We start from the raw sequence: 24,027 nt of genomic DNA, 5'->3' as shown, positions 1-24,027 counted from the left end.
ACAACTGCAGCTATTGTGGTCTATGCAAACATGACTCCTCGTAAAAAGGTGTCAGTTTTGTTGCCAGATAGAAGGGTAAAAAAACAATTATCAAGGTGGGGTGGGTTGGGGTGGCATCCTCGGCGCAACTCGTTCGATCCGTTATTTTGTGCGTGCGTGGGTGTGCGTGGGTGTGCTCGCTAATAGCACTTGCCCCGACAGTCTGTTAAGGCTATACGGGGGATCTTTGTCTATGTGTATGGGGAGAGCGGTGGTGCGGTGGTTAGTGCGCTGCGCGACCCGGCCACCTGAGTTCGATTCTGGCTCACGGCACAACACCCATGACGATTATCTGGGCCTCCCCGAGGTCGACTCAGCCTCAAATGAGTATCTGGTGCAGCGTGCAAACATCGCCACTGGGGGAGACAAAGGCGGTCGGGCGTGGTGCTGGCCACCCGCCCGCTCGCGTGCCGTGCCGGCCTTCATAGGGGTGCTACTCGCTAACAGCACTCGCCCCAACAGTATGTTATGGGAAGCTTTGTCTTTCGTGCGTGTTGAACCGTTGCTAGTCGGAGCTCCGACGGCTGTGATCGTGGAGGAGTCGGCGTTAGAAATGACACGATCCACAAATAACGAGGCCCCAACCCCCCCCCCCCGTTTCTAGAAGGTTCGCTCCCCCCCCCCCCCCAATTCTCTCAGCCAATGGGTGTCCTTCTTCTTGAACGGTCAAACCCTCGATTCTCCTGCCTTTTACGTTTGAATTTTTGGACCTATCAAATTTCAATTCCACTGGCCGTTGGCCAATCTTATTTGAGGCATTTATGCACCAATCAGAGGCTTCCTTCGACACACTTGCCGACTGCCCGTTTACACGGTGCCATCTCAGGTAAGAGTGGTTCTAGATTTGAAGCTTTCGTGACTGCAAGGATTCATACTCTTAGTTTTTTTCGGTAAAGTCACGTAGGTAAAAAAGTTTAATTAAAAGTTAATAAAAGTAATATTGGAAATCAAATAACATAAAGTCACGTAGGTGAAAATAAATAATAAATTAAAAACAATAATAGAAATACAATTGTTCATAATCAACGATTTTTGGGTTTAGATCGCGTTATTTATAAATGTGTCGTAACCCTCCACCACCCGACACGGCCAATCAGTAAAAAAAGTGTCACGTTGACAAAAGACAAATAGTTCACTGCTTTAGCCCACCGGTGTGTTGAAGCGTGAAACCACAACATTTACAATTTGAGTAGCACGACGTTTCGCTGGTAATTGCATCCAGCATCATCGGGCAATTCGCCAGAATGGTGAGGGGCTCTGCTGTGTCTCCCGTTCTTATATAGAGCAGCAGCAGGGTGACGTCATCATTAACTCATTAACTCATCAGGTGCAAAGATTTAGTGTAAGACTAAAAGAACACCAGAGAAATATTAAACTATCGCAAACACAACTGTCGGCAGTGGCAGAACATGCTTGCCAACAGGGACACTCAATTGATTTTGACAACGTTGAAGTGTTGTGTAAAACTAGTTACTACTGGCAAAGACTAATTAGAGAATCCATTGAGATTGAGAGAAACAGAAATAACTTTAATCGCTCAGACAGCTACAGGCTTAGTGCGGCCTGGAAGCGTATTATTAAATAAGATGCATTACAATTCCTTATAAGGGAAACAAGCACTAACTGATTATTAATGTAGCATAATCACAATATAACACATTCCAAATGATTACTAATCTACAACTCGCATCGTAACAATAGCCTTATTACTAATCAAGTATATAATTACAATAACCCCCCCTCAAATCTTTGCACCTGATGAGTTAATGAGTTAATGATGACGTCACCCTGCTGCTGCTCTATATAAGAACGGGAGACACAGCAGAGCCCCTCACCATTCTGGCGAATTGCCCGATGATGCTGGATGCAATTACCAGCGAAACGTCGTACTACTCAAATTGTAAATGTTGTGGTTTCACGCTTCAACACACCGGTGTGGGGGCTAAAGCAGTGAACTAATTTGTCTTTTGTCAACGTGACACTTTTTTACTGATTGGCCGTGTCGGGTGGTGGAGGGTTACAACACATTTATAAATAACGCGATCTAAACCCAAAAATCGTTGATTATGAACAATATTGGCCGCGAAAGCCTACGTGTTAAACAGAAATACAATTCTAAATCACGACGTTTCGGAGGCAACACAAGTCTCACCGGTCCCACCTTTATGTATTTCTACCTACGTGACTTTACCAAAAAAACCTAAGATCAGTGATGATGATGATGTCTCTACCCTGCGTGTGTTCTCTAATCCACGCGTTCATCTCTCCGTCTCTCAGCGTAATCATCACCGTCACAGTGGTCTATCCACTGCTGAATGAAGATCGGTGATGATGATTCTAAATTTGAAGCTTTCTTGACTGCAAGGATCCATACTCTTAGTTTTTTTGGGTAAAGTCACGTAGGTGAAAATAAATAATAAAATAATAATAATATTAATAATAATATAAATACAATTACAAATCACGACAATTATTAATCACGACGTTTCGGAGGCAGTAATTTTGATTGATGCAGTAATTTTTGCTGTGACGGTCCGACCTGATGACGGAGACTTGTGTTGCCTCCGAAACGTCGTGACTTTATTATTTTATTTTATTTCCATTATTACTTTTTTAACTTTTAATTTTATTTTTTACCTACGTGACATTACCGATTAAACCTAAGAGTATGAGAGTGGTCTTTACAGCTACATGAACCCACTCAACTCTGGGTCCTCAAATCTGATTGGCTCACAAAGTGACGACCATCGCATTTACCTCCACCCTCTACTTAAAGATCGAAACAGGCAGAGTTGTGGATTTCTCCACAACAATGGCTGTCTGCCAGATGATGCTGTTAGTTCTTCTTCAAAGTCACGTAGAAGGGGGAAGTAATAAAATAATAAAAACAAAACATAATAAAATAAAAAAATAAAAAAACAAAACATAATAAAATAATTGTATTATGTTTTGTTTTTATTATTTTATTACTTCCCTTCTACGTGACTTTACCGAAAGAACCAAGAAGATGAATCCCTGCAGTCACGAAAGCTTTAAATCGAAATTTAATGCTGTTAGTTGTTGTAATTACCGGCAAAACGTCATGGTACTCGAATGTGTAAACGTTGCAGTGGGCTTACTCTCCAACACACAACCGGTGTGAAGAACTAGTACACTACACTATACACTACACTATACACTACACTATACACTACACTATATACTACACTATACACCACATTATACACTACACTATACACTACACTATAAACTACACTATACACTACACTATGCACTACACTATACACTACACACTACACTACACACTACACTATACACTATACACTACACTATACACTACACTATATATTACACTATACACCACATTATACACTACAATATGCACTACACTATACACTACACTATACACTACACTATACACTACACTATATAATACACTATACACCACATTATACACTACAATATGCACTACACTATACACTACACTATACACTACAATATGCACTACACTATACACTACACTATACACTACACTATACACTACACTATATATTACACTATACACAACACTATACACTACACTATACACTACACTATACACACCACTATTATTGTAAATGTTGTTGTGGGTTTCCTCTACAACACACAACCGGTGTTAGCACGTTCTGTGTACGTGACAAACCTTACTAATTGGCTGTGTCGGGTGGTGGCGGGTTTTAACGACGCATTCATAGATATACGCGATCTAAACCACAAAACCTCTATCATGGTTAATATTTGTCGCAAAAGCCTACGTGTTAAACCAAACTGACATTAATTCTAGATTTGAAGCTTTCGTGACTGCAAGGATTCATATTCTTAGGTTTTTTCGGTAAAGTCACGTGGGTAAAACATTTAAATTAATAAAAAGTTAAATAAATTAAAAATCACGACGTTTCGGAGGCAACACAAGCTGCTATGACGGTTCCACCTGAAGACGAAAGCTTGTGTTGCCTCCGAAACGTCGTGATTTTTATTTTATTTTTATTTTACTTTTATTTAATTTTAATTTTTTACCTACGTGACTTTACCGAAAAAACCTAAGAATACAAACTGACATTGTACCTAACCCCGAGAGGAAACTATTCACGAATCACAATATTGGCCTCGAAAGCGTACGTATGTCTCCCACACTTCCTGAAACCCAAGAGTGTTGAACCCTGGTGGCTTTTGTCCGCGGAGTTTCTGCATCCCCTCGCCCCCTCTCTGCGTGCTCACGGTTTGTGCTTTACACCGAGGGTTTGTGTGGAGTTACAATTTATAACAAATTAAAAAAATTAACCCGTAAAAACAAAGTTTTTCACTTTAAATCCTTTATATGCGTGGCGGCTAGAGTCCTCTCGTCCTCTGGCTTGAGATGGCTGCCACCTATGGGTCAGATGATTGCCTGCCACCATTAAGCAATTGGTAATTAAATATACAAAAAAAAAATCCTAAAAAGTGTAAAATTTTGGGAAAAATTTTCACGAAAATGTATTGTCACGCACAACGAGTCTGTGTGGAAAATGTCAGCTCGATTGGATCACGGGAAGTGGGTTAAAAAACGACCGAAAGATTTGCACGGTCGTAAGCGCGCAAGCAAGCAAGCAAGTGAACTTAATATAAAGGATTTAAAAACAATCGAGGTGCGTGTTGTGAATAGTGGGTGGAAAGGCACAAGTTCTTACTGGCAGGACAGCCCTTTTCTCCCTCCACCGGGAGATAGCCCGGGCAGCACTCGTAGGTGATGGTGCTGAAAGAAACGGGACAAGGCACCTCCGATTAGCCGCCCCAGGACCTCCGATAGCCCCAGCACTTCCGATTAGTCCCAACATTTTGATTTAAAGCTTTCGTGACTGCAGGGATTCATGTTTTTGGTTCTTTCGGTAAAGTCACGTAGAAGGGAAATAATAAAATAATATAAATACAATCTATATATATATAAAATCGCAAATCTGTCTGTCTGTCTATTTGTCTGTCTGTCTGTCTGTGTGTCGCCGGACCATACGCAGTTTCATTGGACGAAATGTGAGGGATTTGCGAGACCACGGCGGTTGCTCCTGGCAACGGGTAGCGACGCATTCGCTGCAGGGTGGACGCCATTTTTAATTCCCGTTAAAAATATGCGCACGCATTAACACGCGACTCTGAGGTAAATTCATCAAAGTTTCACGTCCTCTTCACTCCCCCCCCACCCCAATGTGTGCAATTACTGTTATAGGGTCGGTAGATAATAAAATTATAGCGATTAGACAGTATTATTGTAGCACGGGGGGGGGGGGGGGGGTAACGGCCCCAGTACCCAGCCTCAGCCGGGTGGGCAATCTAGGCGAGGCCGGAGGCTCTGCACGGTACTAGGTCTCGACACCCCACCCGTGTCAAGCGACGACTTTGTGGTATAAACTCGATATATCCAGCGTTGCCCGGGGGGGAAATACATTTAAAATCTTCTGAAAACTTTCAAACATTACATACCAATGAAAAAACAACTGTGTAATTACTTTTAAACCCGACGCGCCAAGAATCGATTCTTTAAATGTTGACTGTACAAATAGTCATTAAGCTGGGTGAGCGTACTGGCAGTCTATAATGTAGACTGTAGCCTGGTTATTAAGCTGGGTGGGTGTACTGGCAGTCTATAATGTAGACTGTAGCCTGGTTATTAAGCTGGGTGAGCGTACTGGCAGTCTATAATGTAGACTGTAGCCTGGTTATTAAGCTGGGTGGGTGTACTGGCAGTCTATAATGTAGACTGTAGCCTGGTTATTAAGTAAAGTGAGTCAATTTGTAACACGTAGGCTTTCGCGACCATTATTCATAAACAACGTTATTGGGTTTAGATCGCCTTATTTATTAATGTGTTGTAACCCTCCACCACCCGACACGGCCAATCAGTAAAAAAGTATCACGTTGATAAAAGACTAATAGTTCACTGCTTTAGCCGACCGGTGTGTTGACGCGTGAAACCACAACAATTACCATTTCAGAGTACGACGTTTCGCTGATGCTGGATGCAATTACCAGCGAAACGTCGTACTCAAAAAATGTTCTGTCCATCTGTGTACGCTCGCTTGCGAGGGATTTGCCGGGAGGCACGTCCCGTGCCCCACGATGGGAATAGGCATGTCCGTTTTTTTGTCCGTCACCTTTAAAGTGGTTTAATGATCGATTTAGTGTTATTCAACTTTATTTATTTCATCTGTGTATATATGTAAGGTTATTAAGAAATATATTTTTCACCCGGGCAACGCCGGGTACTTCTGCTAGTATAATATAAATACATATTTCACACCTGATGACGATTGCTTGTGTTGTAGTCGAAACGTCGTGAGAATTTGAATTGTTTTATATTTTTATTATTTTATTATTTCCCTTCTACGTGACTTTACCGAAAGAACCGAGAATATATAGTCCCAACACCTCCGATTAGAACCCAGCACCTCCGATTAGAACCCAGCACCTCCGATTAACACGGCCGGTTACGGACGGAGCGAAACAAGTTCCACGTACACACGTCGGCATCAGCACAGCTGGCTAACATATGGGGTGGCAAAAGAACTTGAACATGCATACATTAGCGCGGCTGGCTACGTACGGCGCGAAACAAGTCCTACGTACACGACCTCCTAAGCAGGATGGGCTACGAGCGGTGCGAAAGAGGTTCGACACACGTCCGTGCCACGCGCGGGAATTGTTATTTTCTGCCGAGGTTTGGCCAAACGCACCCCACGTAGCCACAGCAGCCCTCGGGGGACCACGGCCGATGTTGCCGCTTATTGAGCGGTGGGGCCCACGAAGTCTTGGGGCTGAACCGCAGTCATTGCTAATGCCTCTGGACTCGCTTAGGGCCATTCCCAGATAGTTATTTTTTTATTGAAATGAGCGGCTCATAATTGGTTGTTTACCCTTCTATCTGGCAACAAAACGGACACCTTTTTACAAGGAGTCATGTTTGCACAGACCACAATATCTACAGTCATAATACAAACAAAAGAACATAACTCTGATAATGTATGCACTGTCCTTGAAGTTGATTGGTCCACACCCGAGACAGCTTTCCTTAGAGCCTAGTCTCACATGGGTTGGACCAGCTGTCTCGGGTGTGGACCAATCAACTTTAAGGACAGTGCATACATTATCAGAGTTATGTCTTTTGTTTGTATTATGACTGCAGGTATTGCGGTCTATGCAAACATGACTCCTTGTAAAAAGGTGTCAGTTTTGTTGCCAGATAGAAGGGTAAAGAACCAATTATCATATTTTTACTGGCAAATGAGATTCCCATAATGAGCGGCTCAGTTTGAAAATACTTTTTCAAGATCGGTCTCGTCAAGCTTAATTCGTTGAGCACATTCCTGAACAGAATGCTAGTGTTCACACGTGTACCGGCATTGAATTAGGAGCCAATGTGTTCTTTAAATGTTGGCAGTTGTGTTTTTGTCTTTTTTTTTATTCCCCACAAAGACTGCAAATTTACACCGGTCACTGTGAAACACAAAGACAAAGACCACCCGTGTAGCCTTCACGGGCGGTTGGGGCAAGTGCTGTTTGCGAGCAGCACCTGTGAAGGCCGGCACGGCACACGAGGGCGTGGGTTGCCATCAACCACGCCCGGCCGCCTTTGTCTCCTTTGACCTACCTATACTTACGTCCAGGGCCGGATTAAGATTGTGTAGATCCCTAGCCTCAAGTTTAAGTTCATTTATTAGGTATAGCCCTGTGAGCCATTCGGCTCTTGAATCGGGTGCAACCGCAACAAACAAAAAACAAAAACATGAACAAAAAACATCTTAAAGTGAATATGTGACTAAGTGCAAACAGAAAATCCAAGAAAAGACAGCAAAATATTGCAGAAAAAAGCACCGTACACCAACGCTGTGTGCAAAAATTACAGGCACTGTGAGGACACCCTCCAGTAATATTTTCAAGAGGAAAACCAAAGTTAAAGAAAATTTAAACTTATTTTTTAACAAGGTAAACAAACAAATAAAATTCGGCAATTCACGAACGAAATCACTTTTCACTTCATCTCTGAAAGCCCTCCAGCTGGCGGAAGCTCCTGGGTTGCAGCCCCTAAAGCCCCCCCACAACCTTGATCCGGCCCTGCCTACGCCAATTGTAATGTTCACCAGGTAAGTCCCACTGAGCTATGTCGCTATGTTCCAGAAGCGACCTGGCCACACGTGATTTCATGGCTCGCCATCACTGTGGAATTGAAAGCAGCGGACGCTTCTAAATGTGGAGGGCGGAAGAAAAAAAAAAACCCCGGCAGGCACCGGGTACTCATTTGAGGCTGAGTCGACCTAGGGGAGGCCCAGAACAGAGTTGAGACAATCGCCGCCGGCGTTGGCCGTGAGCGAGGATCGATGCTCGGGCGGTCCGGGTTGCGGAGCACAGCGCTAACCGTTGCACCACCGCTCCCGTGGATCACGTGATCGCACGCCGTCGATCCTGCAGGCGTGTTATCTTCCGTTCCAAACGTCACATTCGCTTCCGATTGCTCTCGGCGGAGAAGTCGATCGTTCTTTTTGTCTTAGTTTTGTCCCACGTGACTAAAAGGTTATTCTTCGGTGCCGGTTTTAACCCAATTAGGCCAAGAGTGAGGGTTTTGTTGTTGTTGTTGATATTTTTGTCAGATGTCGGGCAGCTAAAACAACAGACCGCTGCTTTTGTCTCGGGGGATAACACACAACAACAACAAAAAAACAGCATGTTCCTCAACCACACTGCGGCCTTAAAAGAAAAAAATATATAACAAAATTATAGGAGGCGTTTAGAGTAATGGTCCATCTACTTAGAACAAGGGTCATTGCCCGAAACGTCTATTATATGTAATGTTTTTTTTTAAACCAGACAGTGTTGTTATTGACCAACATGTTCAGTTTTTGTATGAGTGTTTGTATTATTATGTCTGCTTGTGCTGCCAATGCAGTGGTAGCCAGCAGCGTCGCCAAACAATATGTTTCAGGATAATTCGTATCGCTGACAAAGGAGTGAGCGATATTCAGAAACATTATCTCAGTACTTGGGGCGCCACGGTGGCTAGGAGATGTTAACTACCTCGCCTGGTATGCAGGAGGTCGAGGGTTCGATCCCGACCCTGACGCCTGCTGTATATTAGGAGTTTGCGTGTCTCTCTCTCTCATCATCATCATCAAGGTGGCTAGGAGATGTTAACTACTTCGCCTGGTATGCAGGTGGTTGTGGGTTCGATCCCGACCCTGACGCCTGCTGTATATTAGGAGTTTGCGTGTCTCTCTCTCTCATCATCATCATCATGGTGGCTAGGAGATGTTAACTACCTCGCCTGGTATGCAGGAGGTCGTGGGTTCGATCCCGACCCTGACGCCTGCTGTATAGTTGGAGTTTTCGTGTCTCTCTCATCATCACGGTGGCTAGGAGATGTTAACTACCTCGCCTGGTATACAGGAGGTCGTGGGTTCGATCCCGACCCTGACGCCTGCTGCTGTATATTTGGAGTTTGCCTGTCTCTCTCTCTCTCCATGATCGCGTGGATTTTTCTCCTCCGGTTTCCCCCCTCCACATTGAGACTGGCTTAGCCAGTGGGCGAGGGGAGGAGCAAGCAGGCCCATGTGGGATGATGTAATGCCCCTCACTCTTAATTTAGTCGTTAGGTAAATTACCGTCCCCTCACCTCCACCCAAACTATTTTATAATTCGCGTGGCGGCAGAGAAACTGCGGTGGTTAGAGACGGTGATTTTTTTATCTTTTCGTTTTTAACTTTTACTTCATTACTTCCCGAAGGTGGTGAACCGATCATGCGAATGATGCGAAACCACACGATCGGGGAGGAAAGAAATGAAAAACAAACGCACGCAGGCTGGACACGATCGCCATCCGAGCATTGTTGCTATTATTGACGTTAATTCATACTCTTAGTTATTTCGGTAAAGTCACGTAGGTATAAAAATAATAAATCACGCTGACCCAAAACCAGTGGTTTTGGGTCAGCGTGATTTATTATTATTTTATTTTTGTTAATTAATTTTAATTTCATCTTTTTTTACCTACGCGAATCCTTGCAGTCACGATAGCTTCAAATCTAGAATTGACGTTAATTTTTCGCAGCTTGTCCGATGAGTTTCTCTTAACTTTCATAATGTGGATCTTCTTGGTTCTTTCGGTAAAGTCACGTAGAAGGGAAATAATAAAATAATAAAAATAAAACTTTTTTTTTTTATAATAATACAATATTAAAAATAAAACATAACTTATTTAATTTTATTATTTTATTATTTCCCTTCTACGTGACTTTACCGAAAGAACCAAGAAGATGAATCCCTGCAGTCACGAAAGCTTTACATCGAAATTTTATTATGTTTTATTTTTATTATTTTATTATTTCCCTTCTACGTGACTTTACCGAAAGAACCAAGAAGATGAATCCCCGCAGTCACGAAAGAAGCTTTAAATCGAAATTTTATTATGTTTTAATTTTATTATTTTATTACTTCCCTTCTACGTGACTTTACCGAAAGCACCAAGAAGATTTCATAATGTGTTCATTCGAACTGAGTTATTGTCGCCCCAGTGGATTGTCAAAAAAACCATCACCACGGAGTGATCAGGGAGGCCTGGTCCACACAAATATAAACTATTTACATTTAAATTTCGATTTAAAGCTTTCGTGACTGCAGGGATTCATCTTCTTGGTTCTTTCGGTAAAGTCACGTAGAAGGGAAATAATAAAATAATTAAAATAAAACATAATAAAATTTCGATTTAAAGCTTTCGTGACTGCAGGGATTCATTTTCTTGGTTCTTTCGGTAAAGTCACATAGAAGGGAAATAATAAAATAATAAAAATAAAACATAATAAAATTTCGATTTAAAGCGTTCGTGACTACAGGGATTCATCTTCTTGGTTCTTTCGGTAAAGTCACGTAGAAGGGAAGTAATACAATAATAAAAATAAAACATAATAAAACAATTCTCACGACGCTTCGGCCACAACGCAAGCAGCCGTCCTCAGGTGGAGAACAGGTCTGTCGAGACGACAGAGTCTGAATGACACACCCCAGGCTTGGAGCGTCTATTTCAGCTGGTAAAGCGCTCGAAAACTTTAAAGCTCTTATTCGGTAGCGACGTGGCTATCGCAAAACGATAGCTCAACAAAGTGGCTTTTCGTCATCGCGTGGACATTTATAGCAGCAGCCAAATGCTTCAAATGCATGTTGATTCTAAATGTGGAGCGGAAACCCAAAGGGACCCAGTGAAAAATCCACGCGACCACGGGGCAGAGGTCGCAACCGGGTACCCGATACCCGATCCCTACCCGATATCCGGCTACCCGTACCCGGCCGGGTACGGGTACCTGTTTGCGACCCTGGTGCGGCCGGGTACGGGTAGACCGTGAGTCACTGGTGCGTAATTGTTTGTTACTAATTTCGCAAAGTCTTGTCTCTTCTCACAATTCAAGTTCCTAGAATCAACCCACCCGCGCCTGCAACATGGCTTCATCCCAGAGGTCGCAATCGGGTACCCGATACCCGTACCCTACCCGTACCCGGTCGGGTACGTGTAGGGTACGGGTACGGGTACCCGTTTGCGACCCTGGTGCGGCCGGGTACGGGTACGGGTAATGAATCAAAACCCGTTTGCGACCTCTGCCACGAGGAGAGAGACACGCAAACTCCAATATACAGCAGGCATCGTCAGGGTTGGATTGAACCCACGATCTCCTGCATACCTGGCGAAGGAGTTAACATCTCTTAGCCACCGTGGTGATGATGAGAGAGAGACACGCAAACTCTCGATTTTAGCTATTTTTGAGGCGAGGATGCACCTATGATGTCACGTGACACTTGAGAAGCGATCTTATCGCCACTTCTTTCGTTGTGGACATCATTTGCACCCTCCTGCGCTCATCATGAATGACGTCACGCGATTTTGGAATATTTTTGACCCCCCCCCCCTCGTCACACGACGTCAAAAAAAGTCAGACAAAGCTCTGCCCCCCCCCCCCCAAAATAAAACATGCTTCAAATCGCTTTAAACTATTGTCATTGTGTAGTGCGTATTTAATGTGCCGCTGCACTCTGATGTTGTAGGAGAAAACATTTATTAAAAAGTCTATTCAATTAAGTAGAACGTGTTGTCTATATTTATTTAAAGTTGCGCAATTTGATGTGACGTCACAATTCTCAAACCGCCCCTCCCGTCACACATCGTCACAAATGTCTGACCCCGCCCCCCCCCCCTAGGTGCGTGACGTCATTTATGGACGGCCCCCATGCCCGATCGGTGTCTATGGCTGCGTGAGCGGAGGTGTGTCAATCCTCTTGCGGAGGAGGCTCGTGAAGGACGCCACTGGGCACTTGGAGGCAAAAGGAGCGACGCTCACAACAACGAGCGGAGCCCCGGACAGCTAAAACGACTACTGGCAGATGCACCCAGTCACTTCAGGCGGTCAACCCACGGTGCCTGCTGGGTCTGTTACGACACCTCCTGTCATCAGCGAGCCTTCGACACTTCACGTGGCCTCAAAGTGCACCTAGCCTGGCACAGGCCCCGTTGTGACGTCACCGTCACTTAGTGACGAATGGCGGCTGTGTTGGTATGGTGGGGGTGGGGGTGGGGTTACTCCAAGGCCGTAGCCATGGAATCAACATTGGGAGGGACCAAATCTTCAAGGGGGTCTAGGGCCCCCCCCCCCCAACCCAGAAAAACTATCTAAATTTGAAAACTAATTTCCTGCCTTAAATATAAAAAAAATTCACTAACACATGAGACGGACTTTTTATTTATTTTTACAATGATGTCTAATAGTGTATTGTATTACATTGCTCTGTTTTTTTTACCTTTTCTTGTTTCATTGTATGCATTGGCAGAGATTAGGGATTAAAAAAGTACAACCATAACCACAATCGTAAAAACAGAAATCTATTCATTGTTACATGAAGAAAAGTCCAGTTAAATTTCGATTTAAAACTTTCGTGACTGCAGGGATTCACTTCTTGGTTCTTTCGGTAAAGTCACGTAGAATGTAAATAATAAAATAATAAAAATAAAACGTAATAAAATTTCGATTTAAAGCTTTCGTGACTGCAGGGATTCATCTTCTTGGTTCTTTCGGTAAAGTCACGTAGAAGGGAAATGATAAAATAATACAAATAAAACATAATAAAATAATTCTCACGACGTTTCGGCCAAAACGCAAGCAGCCGTCCTCAGGTGAAGAACAGGTCTGTCGTCATTCAGACTCTGTCTTCTCGACAGACCTGTTCTTCACCTGAGGACGGCTGCTTGCGTTGTGGCCGAAACGTCGTGAGAATTATTTTAATATGTTTTATTTTTATTATTTTATTATTTCCATTCTACGTGACTTTACCGAAAGAACCAAGAAGATGAAAAAGTCCAGTTATTGTGGCCAAGCTTTAACAAATTGTTGTTTTCATTTACATAGCATAGCAATTATTATTTTAAAAAAAAATATATTGTTAATAGCAGTATATTAGGGGGGACATTTTGAGCATATTTATTATAATGACGGCCTTGGGTAACTCACGTGGGGTTGCCACAGACCATCTTGCGGTACCACGACTGGCAAGAGGAGTAGAACGTCTTCCTCGTGTTGGTCACCACCTGCACGGTACACACATTCGGGCTGTGGCCAGTGCCACACAATCCCCCAGCGATCATTAATTTCTTATCCGTCAGCCATCGAGACCCACTGCCCTCTGAAACGCATTTTTTTGTTTTTTGTTTTTAACCAGGTAAGCTATTCATAATATAGGTTTTTGGGTCAGATCGCGTTATACCCTATGATTGCTTTTTCATTGCTTTCATGGATTTATTTTGGTGATTTCGAAAAGTGTATTGGTTTAGCCATGTTTGTGTGTTGTAGTACAGAGTTAGACTGATGACCTTAATCTAAGTTGTCTTGTGGTTGTTGTTGTTGTTTGACTTGCATCCCACTGGGATTGTTGCACACAGCGTTGGTGTACGGTGCTTTTTTCTGCAATATTTTGCTGTCTTTTCTTGGATTTTCTGTTTGCACTCAGTCACATATTCACTTTAAGATGTTTTCTGTTTATGTTTTTGTTTTTTGTTTGTTGCGGTTGCACCCGATTCAAGAGCCGAATGGCTCACAGGGCTCTACACCTAATAAATGAACTTGAACTTGAACCCGACACGGCCAAACAGTAAAAAAATGTGTCACGTTTTTCAAAGGACAAATTAATTCACATCTTTAGCCCACCGGTGTGCTGAAGAGAGGATCAACAGCATTTAAAAATTTGAGTAGTACGACGTTTCGCTGATAATTACAATCAGCTTCATCGGGCAAGAATGGTGAAGCTCTCATGTTGCTTCCGTTCTTAAATAGAGCAGCCTCAGGGTGACGTCATCATTTAATTCAATTCAATCTGGTGCAGTAATTCGAGGCAGGGAGGGGGTGGGTATTGCAATTATTTAGATTGGTAATCATTCAATTGGTATTCATTGCTATTTGTTTCCCTTATAAGGAATTGTAATTGTATTTATTTGATAATACGCTTCCAGGCCGCACTAAGCCTGTAGCTGTCAGAGCGATTGAAGTTATTTCTGTTTCTCTCAATTTCAATGGATTCTCTAGTTAGACTTGGCCAGTAATAACTAGTTTTACACAACACTTCAACGTTATCAAAATCAATTGAGTGTCCTTGTTGACAAGCATGCTCTGCCACTGCCGACAGTTGTGTTTGAGATAATTTAATGTTTCTTTGGTGTTGTGGCTCTTTGTTTCCAGAAGCGTCCATGGCTGTCACAAATGATAGCTCAACAAATTTGAGTCATCGTCGTCACGTGGACACGCACGGCAGCAGCCAAATACTGTAAAACGCGTGAAGTTGATTCTAAATGTGGGAGGGAAAAACCTGACGGACCCGGAGAAAAATCCACGTGACCACGGGGAGAGGGGACACGCGGACTCCAAATATAAAACAGGCATCGTCAAGGGTCGGGATCGAACTGACGACCACCTTGCATACCATGCGAGGTAGTTAACATCTCTTAGCCACCGTGATGATGATGATGAGAGACGCAAACTCCAAATATACAGCAGCAGGCGTCAGGGTCGGGATCGAACTCACGACTTCATGCATACTAGGTGAGGTAGTTAACATCTCTTAGCCACCGTGATGATGATGAGAGACGCAAACTCCAATTATACAGCAGGCGTCAGGGTCGGGATCGAACTCACGACTTCCTGCATACTAGGTGAGGTAGTTAACATCTCTTAGCCACCGTGATGATGATGATGAGAGACGCAAACTCCAAATATACAGCAGCAGGCGTCAGGGTCGGGATCGAACTCACGACTCCCTGCATACTAGGTGAGGTAGTTAACATCTCTTAGCCACCGTGATGATGATGAGAGAGAGACGAAAATTCCAAATATACAGCAGGCGTCAGGGTCTGTTCGCACAAAGGTCACGAGAGTCAATGAATTGGTACTGTCAGGGCCGGATTAAGATTGTGTAGACCCCTGGGCTACAGATACTGTAAGGACACCCCCCAGTAATATTTTCCAAAGGAAAACAAAGTTAAAGACATTTTTAATTATTTTTTTTTACAAGGCTAACAACAAATGCAATTCAGCGTTCACAAACGAAATAACTTTTCACTGAATCTCTGGAGGCACCTCCAGCTGACGGAGGCTACTTGGCTGCAGCCCCTATAGCCCCCCCCCCCACACGCCTTGATCCGGCCCTGGGTGCTGTCGTCTATGCTGCAAGGCAGACAGGAATGAGCGGTTGTTGTAAAATAATTAAAATCAAGCCATTTCGCTGAGCTATCATTTGTGATTTCCAGGTCGCTTTAGAAAGATAGCTATTTAGCTTTAGGGGGCCTTACTTGGTAAAATAAAATAAAAAATAGTTGAAAAACATTGGACGTGTAGAAATATATACACACAGGGTGGCCCAAAAGCCAGGAGACGTCGGGTTACATTTATTTTAAATTGCGGAGGGGATATTTCATTTTCCTTCAATTTTTATACGTCATCTGAAAAGGAAGAGGAAACTATATACATGTATTCGTAATGATAATTAGACAAAATATTAACTTGAAGAATAAACAATGCTAATGCAAAAAAAAAAGAAATAACCAGATGTGTCCGAACTTTTTGGGTCACGCTGTGTGTAAATTTTGCGACGCTGCTGCTGCTCAATTGGCCGTTGTGCACATGCACAACTAACAATGAACTCAACAGGAATTGTTTCAAATAACACCGTGGCCTTAAAATAAAAAAACACATGTATATTAGATGGCATATTATTGGTTCTTTCGGTAAAATCAAGTAGATAGGAAAAAATATTAATAAAAAATATACAAATTTTCAAATTGAAATTATAAATTTAAAATGATAAAAGCAAAATAGATGACGTTTTGGGAAACAGGCCTTCATTGCAATTTAACAAAAAATGTACTCTGAACGAGGGCCATTGCCCGAAACTTCGTTTATTTTATATATATATACACATATATATTTTAGGTTACCTTTAAGCACATGGCCAAATTGAGGCAGGTTACCTTGAAGCACTTGGCCCAAGTGAGGCAGGTTACCTTCAAGCTCATGCCCCGAGCGAGGCAGGTTACCTTCAAGCTCATGCCCCACGTGAGGCAGGTTACCATCAAGCTCATGGCCCAGGCGAGGCAGGTTACCATCAAGCTCATGGCCCACGTGGGCAGGTTACCATCAAGCTCATGCCCCACGTGAGGCAGGTTACCATCAAGCTCATGGCACAGGCGAGGCAGGTTACCATCAAGCTCATGGCCCAGGCGAGGCAGGTTACCTTCAAGCTCATGGCCCACGTGGGCAGGTTACCTTCAAGCAATTGGATCAACTTTGGGCATGTTACCTTCAAGCACATGCCCCAAGTGAGGCAGGTTACCTTCAAGCTCATGGCCCAGGCGAGGCAGGTTACCTTCAAGATCATGGCCCAAGTGGAGCAGGTTACCTTCAAGCAATGGGATCAACTTGGGGCAGGTTACCTTCAAGCTCATGCCCCGAGTGAGGCAGGTTACCTTCAAGCTCATGGCAGGTTACCTTCAAGCTCATGCCCCAAGTGAGGCAGGTTACCTTCAAGCTCATGGCCCGAGCGAGGCAGGTTACCTTCAAGCTCATGGCCCACGTGGGCAGGTTATCTTCCAGCAATTGGATCAACTTTGGGCATGTTACCTTCAAGCACATGCCCCAAGTGATGTAGGTTACCTTCAAGGTAACATGCCCCAAGTGAGGCAGGTTACCTTCAAGCTCATGCCCCAAGTGGAGCAGGTTACCTTCAAGCAATTGGATCAACTTTGGGCATGTTACCTTCAAGCACATGGCCCAACGTTTTGGCCAACGTTGGGCTCAACGTTGGGCCGTGCACGTGGAACTGCTGAGCCAACGTGGGCTCAACGTTTGCTCAACATTCCGCGTTTACTGCGCAGTTACCCCTCGGCGTACGCTCTGCTCATCGTGTGCCGCCAAAGACAATACGCGCGCACGAAACGTGCGTTTTAAATTAAACCCCCAAAAATTTTATTTGGCACGCGCACGCGAACCCTTTTGACAAGCAGACATCATCCGGTGCGATCTCACGCGAATAAGAACAATGATATGCGATCATCCAAAAACGTTGAAGCATTCTCTACCGCATGCCGTGATCTTGGCTCGAAACACAAAGCAGCCCTGGCAGCTGCTTGCAGTTTCCAGAACAAGTTTTTTTCGCACGTCGCAAAGCCACAGACAACTTCATGAAAATGCACAACGACATCTTGCGACAAAAATTCTCCGGTAGTGGTGTGGCGATTGTGGTCATCCGGAACTTGGCAGGCTTTCGCGACCAATATTATTCATGATCAACGTTTTTGGGTTTAGATCGCGTTATTTATAAATGTGTCGTAACCCTCCACCACCCGACACGGCCAATCAGTAAAAAAAGTGTCACGTTGACAAAAGACAAAATAGTTCACTGCTTTAGCCCACCGGTGTGTTGAAGCGTGAAACCACAACATTTACAATTTGAATACGAATTGCCCGATGATGCTGGATGCAATTACCAGCGAAACGTCGTACTACTCAAATTGTAAATGTTGTGGTTTCACACTTCAACACACCGGTGGGCTAAAGCAGTGAACTATTTGTCTTTTGTCAACGTGACACTTTTTTTACTGATTGGCCGTGTCGGGTGGTGGAGGGTTACGACACATTTATAAATAACGCGATCTAAACCCAAAAACGTTGCTTATGGACGAAGAAGGAGACGTCCGTCTGATGCGGTTGTCTGTGGCTTGAACACCTAAATGTGAAATTGTAGTCGATGTTCTGCAGCTACATCGGCCGTTCGACAAGAAGAAGACTGCACTTAGACTCAACACTGCACCATAGACTCAACACTGGACCAGAGACTCAACACTACCCATAGACCCAACACTGCACATAGACTCAACACTGCCCATAGACTCAACACTGCACCATAGACTCAACACTACCCATAGACTCAACACTACCCATAGACTCAACACTGCACCATAGACCCAACACTGGACCATTGATCCAACACTGCACCATAGACTCAACACTGCCAATAGACTCAACACTGCACCATAGACTCAACACTGCACCATAGACTCAACACTGCCCATAGACTCACATTGCCCATATAACCACACAATACCTCGCAATCCACAAATAAGAATAAGGAGACATCACGGCCGATACACTACTACGCTACTGCTCCTGCTGACGCGGTCATCTGTGGCTTGGCCACCCTACCGTTGAAATTGTCGTCGTTTTCAAGTTCAAGTTCATTTATTAGGTATAGCCTTGTGAGCCATTCGGCTCTTGAATCGGGTGCAACCGCAACAAACAAAAACATGAACAAAAAACAGCTTAAAGTGAATATGTGACTAAGTGCAAACAGAAAATCCAAGAAAAGACAGCCAAACATTGCAGAAAAAAAATCACCGTACACCAACGCTGTGTGCAAAAATCCCAGTGGGATGCAAGTGTTGGCTCTGCAATCTACATCGGCAGGCTGTACGACAAAGTAAGAAGCATTCTTTGGTTCTTTCGGTAAAGTCACGTATATCTTTATACGTGACTTTACCGAAAGAACCAAAGAATAATTCCTGCAGTCACGAAAGCTCCAAAATTAAGAAGGTAAGAAGAAGTGAGCTCTTCACAAATTACGGACACGGTCCGCGAGAAAAAGTTTCCCGACCTCATTGAAAATTCCGTCAAAGATATCGATGGGGGGGTAGGGGGGGGGGTGGTTGACAAATTCACGGCCGTTTCTTTAGAAAACAAATAAGTATAACCCGTAAAAACAAAGTTTTTCACTATAAATCCTTTATATGCGTGGCGGCTAGAGTCCTCTCGTCCTCTGGCTTAAGATGGCTGCCACCTATGGGTCAGATGATTGCATTGCACCATTAAGCAATTGGTAATTAAATATAATATTTTGTCCTAAAAAGTGTAAAATTTTGGAAAAATTGTTTCACGAACATTAATTGTCACGCACAACGAGTCTGTGTGCAAAATGTCGGCTCGATTGGATCACGGGAAGTGGGTTAAAAAACGACCGAAAGATGTGCACGGTCCTAAGCGCACAAGCGAACTTAATATAAAGGATTTAAAAAGAAGGGTTAGCGGTCGTGGAAAGCCAGGGGCAGTCGTGCAAGTGAGCACACCTCTTGCGAGGCGCGTGCGTGCGCGCGTGCACGTGCACGCTGCTGCTGCTGCTGCTGCTACTGCTGCTGCTACTACTGCTGCTGCTGCTACTGCTGCTACTGCTGCTGCTGCTGCCACCGCTGCTACTGCTGCTACTGCTGCTGCTGCTGCCACCGCTGCTACCGCTGCTACTGCTGCTACTGCTGCTGCTGCTACTGCTGCTGCTACTGCTGCTGCTGCTGCCACCGCTGCTACTGCTGCTGCTGCTGCTGCTACTACTGCTGCTGCTGCTACTGCTGCTGCTGCTGCCACCGCTGCTACTGCTGCTACTGCTGCTACTGCTGCTACTGCTGCTGCTGCTACTGCTACTACTGCTGCTGCTGCCACCGCTGCTACTGCTGCTACTACTGCTGCTACTGCTGCTGCTACTGCTACTGCTGCTGCTACTGCTGCTACTGCTGCTACTACTACTGCTGCTACTGCTGCTACTGCTGCTGCCACCGCTGCTACTGCTGCTACTGCTGCTACTGCTGCTACTGCTACTGCTGCTGCTGCTACTACTGCTGCTGCTGCCACCGCTGCTACTGCTGCTACTACTGCTGCTACTGCTGCTGCTACTGCTACTACTGCTGCTGCTACTACTGCTGCTACTGCTGCTACTACTACTGCTGCTGCTGCTACTGCTGCTGCTGCTACTGCTGCTGCTACTGCTGCTGCTGCTGCCACCGCTGCTACTGCTGCTACTGCTGCTACTGCTGCTGCTGCTACTGCTGCGTTTGTCCACGTGGGGCCCTGCGATTCCAGCGAGCTGGTTTCGACTTCCCCCCGTGCCAGGCGGGCATATCGACGACAACTTCGCTGATGTCGTCAAGGAGCGAGAACTCGTCATCACGTGAACTCCGGTCATCATCATCTCGGCCTTTGAACAAAGACGGCGGTCAGATGCGCTTCTGCGGCCGTCTGGAACCCACTTCTTGCCGATGTTACGAAGCCGCTGGAGGCTTTGTGCTGTTTGTCTTTTGGCGTTGTCCTCTGGTCTAACACTGTTTGAGACTCGGCTCTAAAGAAAGCTGTACCTGGTGTGGACCAATCGGTTTAAAAGACAATGTCACGTATAATTATAATCAGAGCGTGTTTTGTGTTTGCATGTTGACCACGAGTACGCGTGGTTAATGCGGATAAGATTCCTTGCAAAAGGTTTCTGTTTGGTGTTTTTCACATCTCGACACAACTGTTTTATTGCCAGAGAGGGTAAAACCTATTGCTATATTTTGACACTGGCAAATAGAGGTCCCACATCGCCACTCGATGCTAATGCACCAGATTGACACACTCGTTTCCTTAGAACTTCTCTTCGTGTGCGGTTTGTTATCCTTCTGCTTGGCACTGTTTGACTAGGCACGGTGCAAAAGAAGTTCAACATACGTGCTGTACACCCCCACCCCGAGTGCCCGATGACCGTGCGTTAAAATCAAAGTCTGGGGAGAAAAACAAGGGGAAACAAAAACACGTGGGCAGGCACTGCTACTGCCCACTCCACATCCTTCCTATGCGTTGCCGGTCTCGGCAGGTGCCCAGTTCAACTTGGAACGTCGCGACGACGTTGGGTCCACCAAATTCCAACCGCGTGCCAACGTTTGCCCAACGTTGGCGTCTGCGTGTATGCGCGCGTGTGTGTGTGTGTCAGTGGGGAGCGGTGGTGTAGCGGTTAGCGCGCTGCGCTATGAACCCGGCGACCCGAGTTCGATTCCTGCTCACGACCAACACCAGTGACGATTATCTGAACCGGTCCCGGGCCTCCCCCTAGGTCGACTCAGCCTCAAATGAGTACCTAGTGCGATGTGTAAACATCGCCGCTAGGGAGACACAGGCGGCCGGGCGTGGTGTTGGCCACCCACCCCCTCGTTCGTGTGCCGTTCCGGCCTTCATAGGTGCTCGCTAACAGCACTTGCCCCTACAGTCTGTTAAGGCTACACGGGGGATCTTTATCTTTGTCTTTGTCAGTGAAGGGGAGCGGTGGCGTAGCGGTTAGCGCGCCGCGCTACGAAACCGACCACCCGGGTTCGCTTCCCTGTTCACGGGTAACACTGGCGACGATTATATGAACCGGTTCCCGGGCCTCTTCTAGGTCGACTCGGCCTCAAAATGAGCACCCGGTGCCGTGTGGAAACAACGCAACTAGAGAGACAAAGGCGACCAGGGTGATCCTGGCCACCCCCCTTCATAGCAGAGGTCGCAACCGGGTACCCGATACCCGTACCCTACCCGATACCCGGCTACCCGTACCCGGCCAGGTACGGGTAATGGTACCCGTTTGTGACCCAGGTGCGGCCGGGTACGGGTAGGCCGTGGGTCACTGGTGAGTAACCGTTTGTCACTCATTTCGGGTAGGGTACGGGTACGGGTAGCGTACGGGTACCCATTTGCGACCCTGGTGCGGCCGGGTTCGGGTACGGGTAAGGAAACTAAAAACCCGTTTGCGACCTCTGCTTCATAGGCGCTGCGCTCTAACGGCCAACAGTCTTGGTCCCGGGGCTTTGCGGATGAACAATTGTCGTGTGTGTGTGTCTGCGTGCCGCGCGCGCGCGTGCGTGCGCGTGCGTGCGCGTGCGTGCGTGCGTGCCGAGCGTTGTTTACCCTTCGTCTTTGCCGCGGATCCTGCTGTGCAGCAGCAGGCGGTCGATGTAGGAGGACTGCCCATCGGTCGTCCCCGGCAAGGTGAAGAGCGCGCACAGCGCCAGGGCGATGCCCAGCATTGTCGCGGCCGTTCGACGCTCCATGTTTGCCCACGTGGGGAGATGCCTACTTGGGATTTCGCGGTTCACAGCAGAAGCAGCAGCGGCAGAAGCAGCAGCTGCAGCAGCAGCAGCGGCGGTGATTTGCGAGAATGTGGAGGTGGCGTTTGGAGTGTTCAGGTGGCGATGGAACAAGGCACGGCGGAGCCGTATCTGGGTTTAGTAGCAGATAAGGCGGTCTGGTTTGTGTTGGCTCGGCTTACGGGCGAAGTGAGTTCGTGATCGTCGCGAGCCGCTTACTCTCCCCCGAGACTCAACCCACTTTTTGGAGTTTTCCCCAAAAAATTCTGAAAAACCACATATTTGAGCAACATGCCATTTAAGCGCAATCCTATCCCCCCCCTCCCGCCGGGCCCTATCCGCTTGCTTTGGGGGAACATTTTTTTTGTGTGTGTCACATGTTTTCAAGATTAACGGTTTGTGTAAAAATGTAGCAGATACACGAGCAGCTGTGCAGTGAATGATTATTTGAGGTTATAGGAGGAGGAGGAGGAAGAGGCGATGGGTTGGAAGGGGGGCGATTTAAAAATTCACCCGTGCGATTACCCTGATGAAATGTGCACGGTCGCAAAATACTTGAAGCGACAGAGCTGATGAACGGAGCCTCCGATGAATTACCAAACGCAGCAAGGAGCTCGCGTCTGGCTCCCAGTTCCAAATGGCCCCACGTGACGGGGCCTACACACACGACCGAAGAGAGTGGGGTCGCGGCAACAGATGCAAATCTTCTTGGTTCTTTTGGTAAAGTCACGTAGAATGGAAATAATACAATTATAAAAATAAAACATAATAAAATAATTCTCACGACGTTTCGGCCACAAAGCAAGCAGCCGTCCTCAGGTGGAGAACAGGTCTGTCGAGAAGAAAGCGTCTGAACGCTGTCTTTCCGACAGACCTGTTCTTCTGAATGAGACGCTGTCTTCCCGAAACGTCGTGATAATTATTTTATTATGTTTTATTTTTATTATTTTATTACTTCCCTTTTACGTGACTTTACCGAAAGAACAAAGAAGATGAATCCCTGCAGTCACGAAAGCTTTGAGAATTGTTTTATTATGTTTTATTTTTATTATTTTATTACTTCCCTTCTACGTGACTTTACCGAAAGAACCAAGAAGATGAATCCCTGCAGTCACGAAAGCTTTAAATCGAAATTGTATTATGTTTTATTTTTATTATTTTATTACTTCACTTCTACGTGACTTTACCGAAATAACCAAGAAGATGAATCCCTGCAGTCACGAAAGCTTTAAATCGAAATTTTATTATGTTTTATTTTCATTATTTTATTTCTTCCCTTCTACGTGACTTTACCGAAAGAACCAAGAAGATGAATCCCTGCAGTCACGAAAGCTTTAAATCGAAATTTTATTATGTTTTATTTTTATTATTTTATTACTTCCCTTCTACGTAACTTTACCGAAAGAACCAAGAAGATGAATCCCTGCAGTCACGAAAGCTTTAAATCGAAATTTTATTATGTTTTATTTTCATTATTTTATTTCTTCCCTTCT

The 24,027-nt window shown here is 45.2% G+C and overlaps 1 protein-coding gene across 1 annotated transcript in view; it reads right to left on the bottom strand.

Moving 5' to 3' along the window:
• Nucleotides 1–22,770, bottom strand: part of LOC144736268 (transforming growth factor-beta-induced protein ig-h3-like) — an 84,977-nt gene extending 62,207 nt beyond the window's left edge. The window contains exons 1-3 of the mRNA XM_078618891.1: nucleotides 22,356–22,770; nucleotides 13,587–13,685; nucleotides 4,746–4,810 (exon numbers count right to left, since the gene is read on the bottom strand). Coding sequence (XP_078475017.1) covers nucleotides 4,746–4,810; nucleotides 13,587–13,685; nucleotides 22,356–22,498 — 307 coding nt within the window. The 5' untranslated portion in view covers nucleotides 22,499–22,770. The remainder of the gene's footprint in view (nucleotides 1–4,745; nucleotides 4,811–13,586; nucleotides 13,686–22,355) is intronic.
• Nucleotides 22,771–24,027: the final 1,257 nt, after the last annotated feature.

This window comes from Lampetra planeri, chromosome 60 (assembly GCF_965212315.1).
Source record: "Lampetra planeri chromosome 60, kcLamPlan1.2.h2, whole genome shotgun sequence".
NCBI lineage: Eukaryota > Metazoa > Chordata > Hyperoartia > Petromyzontiformes > Petromyzontidae > Lampetra > Lampetra planeri.
The sequence above is the reverse complement of the archived record's forward strand: the minus strand, read 5'-3'. Positions and strand labels throughout refer to the sequence as shown.